The following is a 15,734-nucleotide window of genomic DNA, read 5'->3' on the forward strand; positions in this document are numbered from 1 at the left end:
GCAGGCACAAAGAATTAAAATTTATTTTATAATTATGACAAACCTTAAGGAAAAAAACTATCAATTACAACTTCAAAGTTTTGGGTTTGGAGAAAGATACACAAGGATTTTCTCTACAGATGGTTACAGATGGCTGGGATACCCCTATCACTTGCAAGCCAAACCCATAGCAGTCATTTGCCTTTTAGTTCTGGCTAATTCCAGCTACCATAAAAAAATATTGAGTCAATAGAGGGAAAATATGGGTGACTGAAATGCTAATTCATGAACAAAGCTTTCTATAATGCCAGAAAGTTGTCAGAGGAATTTTTAGTTTAGATAAGGTCAGTAAAATACATGGAAAATATCATACCTCAATCTAAAATATCTTTGAAGGACAATCTCTATGCTGATGAAAAACACAAATTGTGACATGTGAGTAGTTTTGAAAACTCCCTTTCCCTTCCCTAAAGTGAAAAAAAGGTAAGAAATATTGTAGGTAAAAAGGCTAGATCTTGGCCACTGTCCAATGTGCAACATTTCCTTTGGGATTCCAAATATTTGATTACAATTAATGACAACTGTTCACATAGGACTGTTGAAACAATGTATGTTTTTTAGTGTCTGCTTCTCAGTAACACTGTTGTGATAGCTTTGATAGCCATAAAAAGCAGGAAAATAATTTTTGTTTCTGATATTTACATATTGATAGGATTGTTGCAAAACTCTGAACAAGTAACTAAAGCACATGGATAGAAGGAATTAGTAAGCAAGCACTGATAAGAAAACCCATTTGACTTCTGCATATTTTATTTAAAAGCTAGGTTATTTTTAGAAAATTATTTGTAAGGACTATTCTTTTGCCTCAGTGAGGATTTTTATTTCTTGTCCTCAATCTTGCAAAGGCTTTGATGGTCAGGTTAAGCCTCAGTAGAGATACAGGTAAGATTGTGTACTGCCATAGTATTTAAGAGTTTAATTTTAAATTAACAGTATAATTTGAGTTTGTTCTTTAAGGCAGTTATTGCTAAAAGCTACCTGAACTTTCTGATCACATTTCTTTTGGTAGCATGTTCAGAGGCAATGAAAGCAAAGATAATTAGGAACAACAGGGTTTTATAGAAGATGTTGCATAGAAGAGCGTTGCATAGCGTAAGATGCTGAAAATCAGACTGGAAAGTTAGATGGAATGAGTTGAGATGCCCAAAAAAAGATGAGTGTAAACCTTATTAGGTACCCATGTCCTTACTTCAGACATGACATTTAGCTACAGTCTAGAGTATGGTGCACAGGAAGAACATACGCTCTACAACACTTCAAGGGTTGAAAATGGGTCACCTCCCACACCTCCTGAGCTATCCCTTCCCCTCATCTCTGAGGTACCAGCCGTACTTGCTGTCCTGAGAGTTGAGGGAATGGCAAATGAACAAGAATATGTACTTCGCCTCATTCCCAAGCAGGCCTGGAACTTATGGCTAACATTCAAGCTAGTATTTAGGCTTTCATTTTCCTACAGATATTAGTGGAAAAGTAAGAGCTTAAGTAGGTGGCTGAACCCCTAATACACAGCTGCATATGGTGCTTTTATTCATAGCCCTTATCTTCCACACCAAGTGTAGTAAAAGGGAAAAATCTTTCCAAAGTACTGTCTTTCCAGCCACAACTTCCCTTTGTCACTGTCATATCAGAATGACTTCTTTTTTTAAAAACTATCCAACTGTAGAAACAAAGAAGAAACAAAGAAGCATGTTCCTTAAAATAAAATACTGTTATCTGAAGCAGGGGTTTTTTTTATATATATATATATTCTCAGGTCCTGATCCAAAGCTTACTATGCCATTGAAAGTATTTCAAAAAACTTTGCAAAGGTCTATACAAAGTGCTTTGGTTCATGGCAGGGATTTTATACTGTACAAGTAATGCAAAGTAAACTCTGGCAGAACCCCAGCTAGTTCCATCAGCCTCTTCTAAGCAGAGTAGCTCAATTTCTAGTCAGTGTCAGCTTGGATCTGTCCGCATTCTCAATTCCTTTGCGTGCCTTCTATCTTATGAGTGTGCTGGTCTCTCTCACACTGTGAACTAGCAACCTAATTATACCTTAAAATCTTCCTAACCTATCACTCCTCCTGTGTAGCAACAGTCTGGCATTACTGACACTCAGTATTTGGGTACTTGAGAAAGCCTGTCACTTGTGCATCTCAGGTTAGGTATCACCTGATATGCCAGACAAGGCAGCTAGCCAGCAACAAACAGCCAGATCAACAGTGTGCTGAAAGGGCTCTGCAGTAGACTGGACTTCACCCTTCATTTGGGCTGGGTCCAGATCTTTTCAGTTACCAATGAGTTATGAGTCAAGTCTTAAAGTCAATGGGAAGAACAGGGACACTGGTTTTGCCTGGAACTTAGCTGAAGGATTTATCAAGGGTTAGAGGCTTAGCCTTTTTATTCATAAAAAACAGGTCTATCCTGGAGCCTTCTTCAGGTGCACAGGCACCAGTGATGTAGAAGAAGGTTCTATACATTTAGACAGTTCACTACCACGCTGGAATAATTTAGCCATTGTTGGTATCACAGTATGCTTTTTTCTGCCTCAGAGTGTGACAGGTCACCAGTGCAACACAGTAGTGGATAATCCTTCATTCCATGGAAATTTTTCTTCAGGAACAATAGGCAACTCTTGGAAAGGCTTCACAAAGCTGGATGCTTCTCATCTTGGACATCCTTGTATACATCAAAACTCTTCCCAGGTAACCAGAGCCAGCCATGGGAAAAGCCACTTAAATCTTTACAAGAACATGTGCTGAGTTTTGGCAAGCCTCCCTCCCTCTTCAAAACAAAACCCAAAATAAATTATAAACAAACAAACAAAAAATCTCCAAGTCCACAAGGAAGTCCTTGCCTTTGTTTGCTATTTTTGTTTTGGTTTCAGACTGATGTATGGGCTCAAAGAGTCACTGGAGGCAAAGTTACAAGAAAAGCTACCATTCAATGTCAGAAAAACAAAATGTGAACAATTTAAGGGCTGAAAACCAGTGCTCTGTTTCCAGACATTGGCCAAGTACAGACTGTTGACCTGCATGGCACATGACAGCACAAACTGCTCGCTAAATTTATGTACTCTGAGTGGGAAGCTGATATGGGTGGGGGGAAAGCAATAAATTTGTTAACCTCTATTCAGAGCCAAACATGAAAATCAGTGCATGAGCTCTTTTTGAAAGAAAGCAAAGCAGAACTGCTAGCAGCTGTTTTTGAATACAGAAAATCTTATCTTTCATAATTTTAGAGAAGCAGAGTAATACATTAGGGTACTTGTCCAGCTCTTGTGGAAAATTGGACCAGCCTTTTCTCTCCTTTTTAACCAATATAAAAAATGAGTTATTTTTATTCCTATTAAGCTGTTTTGGCATTCTGGGCCCCAGGCAGGTCACACTCAGCTGCCTGTACCTTAAGCCTGTGGAACTGGTTCTCCTTCTATAGCAGTGGAATGCCATTCTCATCAGTACTATTACTCCTAAGTCAGGCAGCAAAAGTGAACAGAGAAGTAAATCCCTAGGCTTCAAACAAATCTAACATAAAATGTAGCCTTGTTATAATAGTATATTTGTGGGGGCAAATTGCACCTAATTACATGGATATGAATTGTAAATGTCCTTATTCCAAGAGGCCATAAACTTTCCTTACATATGTTATAGCTTAAAGGGAATACATGCCAATGTATGTGCATAACAACATAATCTGATTGGCAGTGTTTAGTCATAATCAATATTTTAAAGCATTATTAGCTTAATGCCCCCTTCATTTCAAATGTGAGGCAGTGCAAACTTGAAAACAGACTGCAAAAAGCTTTAATAGACTTTTAGTAATGTCTTGTTCCTCACCTCTCAGGTTAGTACAATAGCTCCATCCAAATCCAGCCAGTCAGAACCATGCTACAAGTACACACAGTAACAAGCACAAAGTATAGACAGGAGGAAAGTAAGGGCTGGTATTTTCCACCTCTTTCTGTTGATGTAAAATACTTTGGAACCTATATTGTCCTAGAAATAGCTTTTTTTTCAGTTTTTTATGAGTGGTGTATGACATTTACAGGGTAGAAATTTGTACATTACAACCACTTACTCCCCAATAGCATATTGTTGAATGTTTTAAGGAAAGTGCCAGATCCCGTATAAGACATTTTAAAAAAGCCCCAAAACAGTAGTCAAATCAAACTGCATAAACAATGGGATATTCTTCAGAAAGACTGCTATGAAAGACCCTCTTTTCAAGAGGTTCTCTTCGACATCCTCAGGGCAACTGGACATTTAGGAATGTTTGAGATCTTTTGCTTGAATTGACAAAGTGTGGTATAACTGCTCTTGACTTATTTTTTTTGTCTAAAGCTCAACAAAATGATGTACTTTTTTACCGATATATTTATTTTTGCCAATATACGCATGAGGAATGTAATGAAGTGGCATTGTGCTGCAAGTAGCTCAGCAGATGTTGAAATCAGTTCCAGTTCCTGAAAACAACTTCTTGACAACATAGTCTTAGCATTCACAATAACCAAAACATGTGGGATTCATCTACATCATTCTTACAAATATGTTCTCTTCCCCCCTCTTTTTCTCCCTCTGTGTTGTAAACCCTCAGCCTTACTTGCTTCCTTGTACTTTATGATCATATGTGCCTGCATGCTTATAGCCAGATACATATCCTGAAGCATCCACCAGATCTTCTCGGCCAGCTTTGCCTTTTCCTTTCCCACTGGGATCAAACCTCTCTTTGTGAGAACCCGTGAATTTTGATGTATCTGTAAGGCGTGATACAGTTGGAGATGAAATGGCTTTCTGTTGGAAAAAAGAAAAGAAACAAAAAACCACATCAGAAATGAATTATTCTTAATACAGATATTTGTACATGCTACCAACATTTAAATCTTTGCTAATGACGATGACTATGTAAATATCTACTCAATTCCAGCAAAATGATACAAAAAATGTTTGTTTCTTGCCATTACATACAATGACAATAATCATATAGCCAAGAACAAAATAGTGCAAGTTATGTCAAAAACTTTTGGGAGAGACTGTCAATATGAGATACTTCTGATTAATAATCAAGTTCTAAGCACCAAAGATATGAAGAAGTCATAGGGAACAGCCATGTTCAAAAACTATTATGTCAACATCCAAGCATAAAAGCCTGGCTCCACCAATACAGAAAAACCAAACCAATACAGCTAGAATTCATTGCTTCAAGAGACAACTTTATTCTAAAATCTAGGATTCACGAGAAGTAACAAACTAGAAGGACTGAAAGTTTTTTTCAATGTTAGCAAATTAGGTGTCTATGAAATGGCATTGAGCAAAGACTTTCCTCTACATTGCTTCCACTGAGTCATATCAGGCTACTTAAAAATCAAAGTTTTGCTGTCATTGAGACAAAGAAAATTTGACTACACAAACAGAAAGAAAAAGGTATTTCACAGAACAATATAGAGGCATGCTAACCTGTGTGCTTGGACTGGGAGCAGTCTCTTTGATCCTTAAGTTTACATTTTAAAATCAGAAGAGAAAGGGCACTAAAGGAGAAGGGAAAACACAAAAGATTTTTGCGTAGTAGTGGAAATGGAGCTAAGATGAACAACGACTGATAAAATTTGGATATCTTTATGTGCGCCACCCTGTTAGGGTGCATTTTAGAGACAAAAGTGATATGGACTTCACTGCAGTGAAGTAAATGCTCTGGGAAACTTATCTTTCATCAAAAACCTCATTCCCCCTCTACCCATTCTCAGCCCAAATAAACGCTCATTAATGAGACCTAACAAACAAGCTTTCGAAGTAACACATAGCTCTTCCATAGGATGACATATGTCAAATATCTTTTAATGCTGAACATTAAAAGATCAGAGACTTGGAAAAGATGCTTGAATCTGTACCAAGAGGAACAGGATACTTGGATTCGGTTAGACTGAGAATGAATGCTACAACTTGTACACCATGGAAGCCACACGTCCTCCACACCATTTAAATAAAAGCTGTTTTGAGGGAATTTGTCCACATACAAAACTACTTAACATACTCAACACATGACAAACATACTCCAAACATACTCAACACATGACACATACAATACTGCACTGCTCTACAGCATTACTTTCACATAAGGCCCTGAGGAGAAAGGTGTTGTGGAAGTGTGAGTTGTGTCACTATCTGAAAGAAAATGACCACTGGAGCATTCATTTCTCAAAACAGCATTGCTGAATCACCTTTAGGGACTTTTGCCTTGCAGTCTCAGAGTACTATTTGCAGAAGTGGTTATTTTTCTATATTGAAAAACAGAAATGAAGACAATGCTTAGGAAAAAGTATTGCTTCTTAATACATACAATGTTCTTGTCCACATTGGCCTGCTAGCACCTTATAACCGGGAAACCTGTATTCACAGTAGAGCTAATTAAAAAAAATACACCCTGTGATCAGTAATTGTGTTAGCAGCCCAGCTAGATAAAATGAAAATGCCATAAAAATGTATAAGCTGAGACATCAAAAGCAGCAAAGTAAAAACTCCAGTCTGGTGCCCTTTCTGTTCCTCAGGGTATTAGTATATAGAACAGGTTGTACACACAGTCACACAACAGAACCAAAGATTGTCTGGCCACTGGAAATTACTCTGACAACTCGGGAAAAACAAAGACACACACTTCTGTAAGAGCGCGTTACCTGTTAGCTCCACCCTGGGCACAGGCACTAGGAATTCTGTCCTATTTTAAGTCTTATTTGTGAATCACTGTTTTGTTTGGTAAGTGAAGGGAAACATGGGGGCTTGTACCTTGAACAAAAATTCTGGCACAAACCTGTAAGAATAAGCTTTTATATGGAGTAGTGTTTCCTGTTATGCAGTGTTCATGAGCAAGAACCCAGCCACTATTTGAAGACAAACTGTCAGACTGCTTGACTGAACAAAATCTTCCACCAACCACCATTTTGAACCATGAAGCATCTATAGTAGTGGGCAGTACATGTCTCGCCTACTCGTACAAATACACGACGACCCCCCCCCCCCCATTTTCATTTTAAAACCCCTGCACATCATAACAGCTGCTGGAGCATACTAATAAAGGCTGACTGCAGGACAGAATACATGTGGGGAAGTTTCTTAAGCTTGTTCAAGTTATTACTAGATCATTCTCCCTCCAAAAGAACATACAATGCTTCTTACTAAAGGCATTTTCTTAACTATTAGCATACTTCTTGTGTTCTTAACAAACTTACTAAGAAAATGAAGAACCCATCTGTGACTCTCCCCATGTAAGCCAGCAAGGAAAAAGCTAGGGCATGATACTTGCCAAAGTATCTTTCATCGTCCCAGAAGAAGCTGCAAGAAAGCTTATCATATAATCAAAGGACTAAAATTTGCTCTATGTTTACTTACATAACACTATTGCTAAAAGCCACAGGATGCTACCAGTGACAAAAGCTGTTTGTACTGTAGACATGGAAATACAAGTGCAAGACGGGCAATATTCAGTATAAAGTTAATTAAACTTAACACATATTTACTTTCCTTGTACTTCATCACCACTAATTTACAGAAAATCAGTTTTCTCTAAATGTGCATACACTCTGCATTCCCACATGCAGAGAGACATCTCGGAAACTCTAGTTGACTGCCTTTTCCTTTGCCAAGTTCATTCTCAGGACAGACTTCTATTCCGAAAATTTGTAATGGTAAGTTTAATCACTATTTGGAAAAAGAAGGACTACAACTTCTGCTCCTCTGTTTCAAAAGGGTGGCATGATCAGTATGAAATTTGCCTCAATACTGAAATTACAATAAAAATAAATAAGAATTTTGGTACAGTAACATAATTGTGACAGACATACCAAGACTCGTATGAGTGCAATATGAAAGGAAATGCATGTATATTAACATGCAAGAAGAAATAGTAAAACGAGGATTAATAGAATGGCCGGCATCAATAATGAAGGACATTCCCAGGAAACTACTCCCAGGACATCGTTCCCAGTGGTAAACTTGAGGAATGTGTTATTTATATCAAGACAGCCTGCACTCTGAGAAGACCACAACACAGATGACTTACCAGAAAAAACAAGGTGCATCCTAACAACAAGATGATAGCAACAAGGTTGCAGTATGCCACATGAGCCTTTCCTTTTCCTGTTAGTCTACTGGGAAAACAGCAACACATTTCAAACCAACAAGGAAAACAGAGGATGGGCAACAGCTTGGCCTACAATTTACAGAGGCTGAACTAAGATTCTGAAGCAAAGAACCAGTCTGTAACAACTATTGACTCTTGAAGGTCATGAAACAGCTATCCAAAAACTAGTTTGTCATTGTCAATCATGAAGAACCCAGGAGACATAGTGATGTCTCTGTAGCGAGCATCCCTTGTCCTCTGTGTCCCACACACAGAGGGCACGCAATATGTGTGCCAAAATGTGACCAATTTGGCGCACACATCTTCATGCTTGACTGTGAGAGTGTGAGTGAATGAAATCTTTTAGAAAATAGGTACATGTGAATGAGAATCAGCTTACTAGAGACTTTGTAAATAAATTTTACCTTCACCTTCTGTAGGATCTTGCACCAAGTGGGGTTTGGGGGGTTTGTTTGTTTTCCCCCACTAATTTCCCTTGATACTTCTCCATTTGGAATTTACCAGTCATCTGTCTACAGATTTCACGTCCACTACTTCCTCCTGATGTCTCTTTCATAACACTGTTACATCCTCTGGTGAAGACCTGTGCTAAGACTAACATGAAAACATTCTTTTACAACTCATTCTTCATCTGCTAGAGCCAAGTGTGTTCCCAGTGCAACAGCAATACAACAAATGGTTGAAATACAAAAAAATAGCTCTATGGTTTAGCACCTCTTCGACATATCTTAAAAAAAAACCAAAACAACCCACACTTATTTAGCAGACAACCTGGGACAATAGTTCAGATCTTTGGCTTTCACATCTATTAATTGAAAGTTAATACATGTATGTGCAGGGAGAAACAAACATCAACATTCTAAGTAAAGGTAAATTAACACCACAGATTAAAAAAATACAATCTTTTTGTCCTGAAAAACTGTTAAAACAAAACTGAAAGCCCCAGCACAATGAACATCACAAATCCAGAGCAAGAACAACAGTGATCCCACATCCTGTGTTCTTTCAGCCCAGGATGGATCAGAAGGCTTCCTGCATCACAGAAGTCACAATATGTGAAATGGACATAAAGGCAGTACCTGCAAGGCAAACATTCTTTCTCCAAATTGTTTTTAACTGAGTAAGAACTGCAGCCTTTTCCATCCAGTTGCATGTGAAGGCACCGGCGCACCCCTTCCCGCATGCGACAGAATATTACAATTGAAAGATGGCAATCCTTGTTGGTTTTGTGCTGGCACAATTTCTATGAAATGGGAGGCTCACTTTGTTTCCAACAGTACAAAATTCAAGCAATTTTAATTCCTTGTACAATATACTCTCACTCTCTGAACTGATCCATCCATATAAAAGATCAGAGATAATGAGATGCCACCATAAGGCTATGCAGAACACCCCATTTCTCCTTTTCCTTCTCCTTTTATGTTTCTTATGATAAATGCGTATCCATTAAAAAGAAAGTACTACTTCCTTTTTAAGGTCACGTGAACATTACACAGAAGGGCCAGGTGCAATCTAAGCATCCTGCTAAGGTGCTTTCTTTCAAAAAAGCTTTTGTAAATACAGAGTAGAATACACAAGGACCTCACGTCTGCCTTGGACTCCTCAACCAGAAGCAGCTAGTGGTACTATATATCACAGAATCATAGAAGGGTTGAGGTTGGAAGAGACCTCTGGAGATCATCTGCTCCAAACCCCCACCCCCTCACCTAGAGCCAGTTGCCCAGGATCATCTCCAGATGGCTTTTGAATATCTCCAAGGATGGAGACACAACCACCTCCCTGGGCAACCTGTGACAGTGCTCAGTCACCCTCACAGTGAAAAAGTGTTTCCTGATGTTCAGAGGGAACCTCCCATGTTTCAGTTTGTGCCCATTGCCTTTTGTCCTATCACTGGGCACCACTGAAAAGAGCCTGGCTCCATCCTCTTTGCACCCTCCCTTTAGGTATTTATATACACGGATGAGATTCCCCTTTGAGCCTTTTTTTCTCCAGGCTAAACAGTCCCAGCTCTCTCAGCCTTTCCTCATAGGAGGAATGCTCCAGTCCCTTAATCATCTTCGTGGCTCTTCACTGGACTCACTCCAGTAGCTCCATATCAGTTTTCTACTGGGTAGCTCAGAGCTGAACGCGGCACTCCAGATATGACCTCACCAGTGCTAAGCAGAGAGGAAGGAGCACCTCCCATGGTCTGTTTGGCAATACTTTGCCTAATGCGGCCCAGGATACCAGCAGCCTTCCACACAGCAAGGGCACATTGCTGGCTCATGTTGAATTTGGTGTCCACCAAATCCCAGGTCCTTTTCTGCCAAGCTGCTTTCCAGTTGGGTGGCCCCCAGCATATACTGGTGCATCGGGTTGATCCTCGCCAGGTGTGGACTTTGCACTTCTTGTTGAACTTCCCGAGGTTTCTGTCAGCCCATTTCTCCAGCCTGTCGAGGTCCCTCTCGATGGCAGCATCTGGATGACCTATCAGCCACTCTTTCCAACTTTGTGTGATCAGAAAACTGGCTGAAAGTACACTCTGCCCCATGATGCAGATCACTAATGAAGATGTTGAACAGGACTGGACTGAGTATGCCCCCTCCGAGGTACACCACTAGTTACTGGCCTCCAACTAGACTTTGCACATTGATCACCACCCTCAGGGCCCAGCCATTCAGCCAGTTTTAGTCCACCTCACTGTCTGCTCATCCAGCCCCTATAGCAACAGCTTGAGGGGCTACAAGACTCTTATGGAAGACCACATCAAAGGCCTTACTGAAATCCAGGTAGACACTATCCACTGTTCTCCCCTCATCTATTGGATCAGTCATTTCATTGTAGAAGTTTATCAAGTTGGTCAAGCGTGACTTCCCCTTGGTGAAGCCATGCTGACTACTCCTGATGACTTTCTTGTCTGTGTGCCTGGAAATGATTTCTAGGATCAGCTGTTCCATCACCTTCAGTGTCTTAAGGTGACAAGTTTATTCATAAAGTTTCCTCTATGAGCTGATGAATTAATTTTTAGTGAACTGCCTTTATGAACCAAATGTGCATCCAACTTTTTATCAAAATGCTGTTTTGGTTTATGAACAACAAAACCAACTACGGAGACAAACTGGCAATTGAGCAAAGGGCAAAAACAATTAAAAGGGTAGCTGGGAGCTCATTCTTCTGTGCAACCCAGCTGTTCATTACTAATTGCACATGGGCATTGGGAGGCAAATTTAAAAAGGGGGGGGGGGGGAGCTGACCATCCCTCATCAGTGAGGAAAAATGTAGGAAGAAATATAGTGAACAGCACAAAGGGTGGGATGAGGACAATTTCTATCTGAGCAAGTCAACACTCTCCCTTCTTTTTCACAATGACTCACAGACAAATGATTCTGTTTTGTCATATAGCAATTCTGCTTGAACTGTTTACTCTCTTGAGTAAGTTATATAATTTCTCTAGTTACATTTTTCTAAAGGCAATAAATTACTTAGAGCCAACCTCCTCCTTTCCTTTCTGTGAGCCCACAGAAGCCTCCGTTTTCCTTCTCTTATTTGCACATACAGTTAACCACAAAGTTTGCATATTACAGAAGATGCACATGAACTTAAAATTGTTTTTTTTAAAAAAAAAAAACCAAAAACTTTCTCTTTAAGAGAAAAGTTTTACTTAGCACAACAGAAATCAAATATAATCACTGTATAAACTCATTTTGGAACACCAAAAGAATCAACCAAAGGTACTTTCCAAAAATATCAAGACTTCTGTTCTCCAGGACTGGCCATTCTTCCCTTCACTCAGTTATTTCCATTAACACAAGCCAGCAGCTATAATTTCAGCGTCTTTGCCTCTATCAAAAGAAGAGATCACTGACAAAAGACTTGTTCATTCACCAAGCTTGTATTTTTACTGATATTTTGCTGGACCGTTGTGCTTCCCCTAATCTTAAAAAAAATCCTTTAAAAATGGCTGTTGCTCCTTCACTGTCAGTTTCCAACCAAAGATGTGGTCACATGACCTCCAATTTCATGGAAACATCTCAAATGAGTCAGGAAAGGCATGTATGGCTCCCGCCTCTTTCAACTGAAACTCCTCTCACATCAAAACCTCACTGAGAAGATCAGAACAGGCCGCAGTCTCAGAAGCAGCTATGGGAAATTAAAAATTTTTTTTAGACCAGTAGATTTTCTAATTTAAAGTAATCATGGATTTTTGGTTAGCAATTCAGTATTCTTCCCACTTTGTGTCAGTGTTTACAGAGAAGTGCTGCTAAGACAGCGAGGAGCTTGGAGCGTATGGCATACAAGGAGAAGATGACAGAAGGGTGTTTATTCAGACTCATAAGAGAATAAAAAGAGAGGAGGCAAATCTTATTCCTGTCTTCAACAGAGGGGTTATATTAAAAATAGAGCCAGTTCAGAAGTACATAGCAAAAAAAAAACCAAAAAACACAACCCCAAAGCCCAACCAACCACCAACAACAAAACCCCCAAAAAACAAACCAAAAGACAATGGACACGATTTGGAAGATGGGAAATTCCAACTAGACACATGGGAAAAAAATTCTTCACCACTGTGGTTGGTCAAGCACAGAAATGGCTTACCTAGAGAGACTAGGGATTCTCTATCCCTGGAGATTATCAAAACTTAAAATCATAAAGTCACAGAACAATTTAGGTTGGAAGGAACCTTTGCATATGAGTCCTTATCTAGCATAAACCCCTGCTCACAGCAAGGCTCAAATGAGCTTGCACAGAAACGTCTCCAGTCAAGTCCTGAACATCTCCAAAGACGGAGGTTCCACAGCCTCTCTGGGCAACCTGTTCCAGCGTTTGACCACACCCAGGGTAAAAAACAAAACAAAACAGCCAACATCTCATCCAAATTACAAATTACCAATGTTCCAACTTCTGTCTGTCTGAAATAGCCCTCATACCAAAGACAGGAAGCGAAAGCTGTAGAGTCTTTTTAAACCCTGAAACATATAACAGCAGTGCCACATTCCTCCCGCCTCCTTTCTTATGAAAGGCACCTCTGCAAACTCGGGCAGATTTTGCCTTCTACCTCAAGATAACAGATGAATCAAAGAGCAGTTTACAGAGCAAGTAGAACATTCCATTTCATCAGTTTCGAGAATTAGAGTAAGTTCCAGAAATGTACTATCAATCCTTATGAAACTGAAAGGAACTACAGTAAAAAGGAAATGAGAGCACAGAAATCAAGAACATTTATTCTGTCAACACTACTGCAGAAGAATATAGCAGTTTGATGAAAGAAAAGTACATCCACTGAAAGCCATGCTGTTGCACTGGCTTGGCCTGTTTACAGCACAGAAACTCCATCAATACAGTTAAGTCAGCATGAATTCTATAGACTCAACAGGACCTTTATCTCAACTTTGGTGTCAAAGGCTTAGAAGCATCCTATGAAGCCTGTGCTACAATCATGAAAATAGGGTAAGAGCGTAAGAGCAAAAGATTCCCCACCCTTTCAGGACTCTTCCTTCCAGAACAAAGTTGAGGCAAAGAAGAAGGAAGACAATTCAGTGCTGCTAAGGTCGTGTTCTTCATTTTCTGTCAGCACTCATCATCATCCTTTTTACAAAGCACGCTGTTTAAAACACCAAGCTAATGCCAAGAAAGCTGGAGCATTCACCTGGCACAATGCAACAGGCTGGACAACGAGGTCAGCGCAGCACCACGCAGTCGTAGCTGCACTGCTTCCGTTTCTGCAGCTAGCACAGTCGGTGGCAAGCTCTCGTTAGCTGTGCGCTGTCCGGCTTTGCACAGAACGTGGCACCATTCCCAAAAAGGATCTCCAGAACCAGTTACTGGGAAGTAAACGCAGCAAAAAAAGCTACTGGACTTCAGGAATATCATACATCTGATACAGACATGAAGGGCAATGGTTTTTACAATGAACTCCTGTCTCCACTGAAACAACTTGCCTGAAGATATTTTCCACTGCTTGCCATCACTGACGATTCAGGTTTGATTTAAAGCTGTTCCACAGCTTAAGCAGGAAGTTACTGGCTTGGTGCAAAACACCGCAGTAAGGTTTCCTGGGGCTTTTTGCCTGAATTACAACTGTCCAGGTAGTACAGAAACATTACCTTCCTGCCTTAGGTATTGTGTCTTTTTAGTAACCAGTGGATCAAACGAAGTATTGGAGGCAACATTACCTAACAAAATGGCAGACTGCAAGCATTACTCCCACACACCCCTTTTTTTCCTTTCTTTTAAAACAATCATCCTTTCTCAACTCACATGCTAAATTAAATCAACGATATTAACAGTCTGATGGGAGAGCTGCAAAAATTGGTGCTGGCTATTCAGGATGCAATGCTGCTCTTAAAAATAACCAGTAACTCGGTAACAGTACTTCTGTGTAGAAAAGCAGCAGTGGGCTGGGAGTGCTTTCACTGCCAAAACCCCTAGTGATGGGCAGTAGGTAAGGTGCTAATATTACTCCTCTACCAGAAGGGTATACATTTTAGCCATGGCCTTCCTGGCTATACTCTAACTCTGTCAACGGTAATCATCCTTCCTCAATTCCTCACTGAAACTGAATGGCTTTCTGTATTTGCTCCTTCAACCATAAAACTTCAGTATCTAAAAGCATTTCTTCCCAGAAAAGGTTGCCATAGAGATTTGCCTATGTAATTAAAATGTTCTGGGAGCCTTCAGAATCAGCACTGACGTTAGCAATCTCAGCAAGGTTTTTAAAATTATCTATTTGCTGGTAACATCCAGAACCTCTGTGAAGAATGAGAACCTAAAACTGACTATGAAATGGGAAAAAAATTCTCAAAGGGAAAGTTTCCTTGTTTGGGGATTATACCAGCACTCCATACCAAAATATTTTGGGGTTTTTTTTAAATTCATGGGAATACATGCATATGCATTAAAACACCTGCAGGAAGTCAGGAACAGAGATCAAGCTTCAAAGAAAAATCTGGATTTCATTCATGTTTCTTCAGTTTAGCGCGCACACACACAAAAGCAAACGATAAGCAGCTCCACTTCAATAAAGACAGAAAGTAGTAACACCATTTTAATTAATCAGGGTCATGACTTTCAAAGGCGTGGTTTCCAGTAACACCACTTGGGTGTTTTAACACTGCAAGTCCCAACTCTATATATAGCACCTAAAACTTCTCGCCAACTAGTAGACCGGCTAGAGCTAGACCAAAATACATCAAGAAGGTGCCCTGTATGTGACATCACTTCCAGGAACAATTTCAAATTAATAAGTTAAACCTGCCTGGCCCAGATCTAATTCCATCAAGATGAGACCACATAGTGCCCAGCCTTAAGGGGCAGATCAGGTGTGGCACACTTAGCATTTACAAGTGACCCTTTCTTTTCCTCCTCTGTAATATTAGCCCCAGACTCCAGCTCTCAAGCATTTCAAGACTCCAAGCAACTACAAATCATGGGATCTAGTAGCCTGATTAACACAGCTTCCCACAAAGTTGGAAACAATGTGCCAACGCTTCTCTGAGGAAGAGTTTTACATTCCTATTGGTGGTGAAGACGAACAGACTAGGGAAAATAGTACAGACGCACTTTTTTTTTTTTTTTTTATTTGGGGGGTTGGTGAATCCTTTTTC

General features: G+C 39.9%; 1 protein-coding gene across 1 annotated transcript in view; it reads right to left on the reverse strand.

Moving 5' to 3' along the window:
* Window positions 1-1,728: 1,728 nt before the first annotated feature.
* The window catches only part of TPPP (tubulin polymerization promoting protein), a 111,057-nt gene continuing 97,051 nt past the window's right edge, over window positions 1,729-15,734 (reverse strand). The window contains exon 4 of the mRNA XM_009289844.2: window positions 1,729-4,811. Within this exon, the coding sequence (XP_009288119.1) occupies window positions 4,617-4,811 (195 nt within the window). The 3' untranslated portion in view covers window positions 1,729-4,616. The remainder of the gene's footprint in view (window positions 4,812-15,734) is intronic.

Source organism: Aptenodytes forsteri, unplaced genomic scaffold (assembly GCF_000699145.1).
Source record: "Aptenodytes forsteri isolate BGI_AS27 unplaced genomic scaffold, ASM69914v1 Scaffold250, whole genome shotgun sequence".
Classification (NCBI taxonomy): domain Eukaryota; kingdom Metazoa; phylum Chordata; class Aves; order Sphenisciformes; family Spheniscidae; genus Aptenodytes; species Aptenodytes forsteri.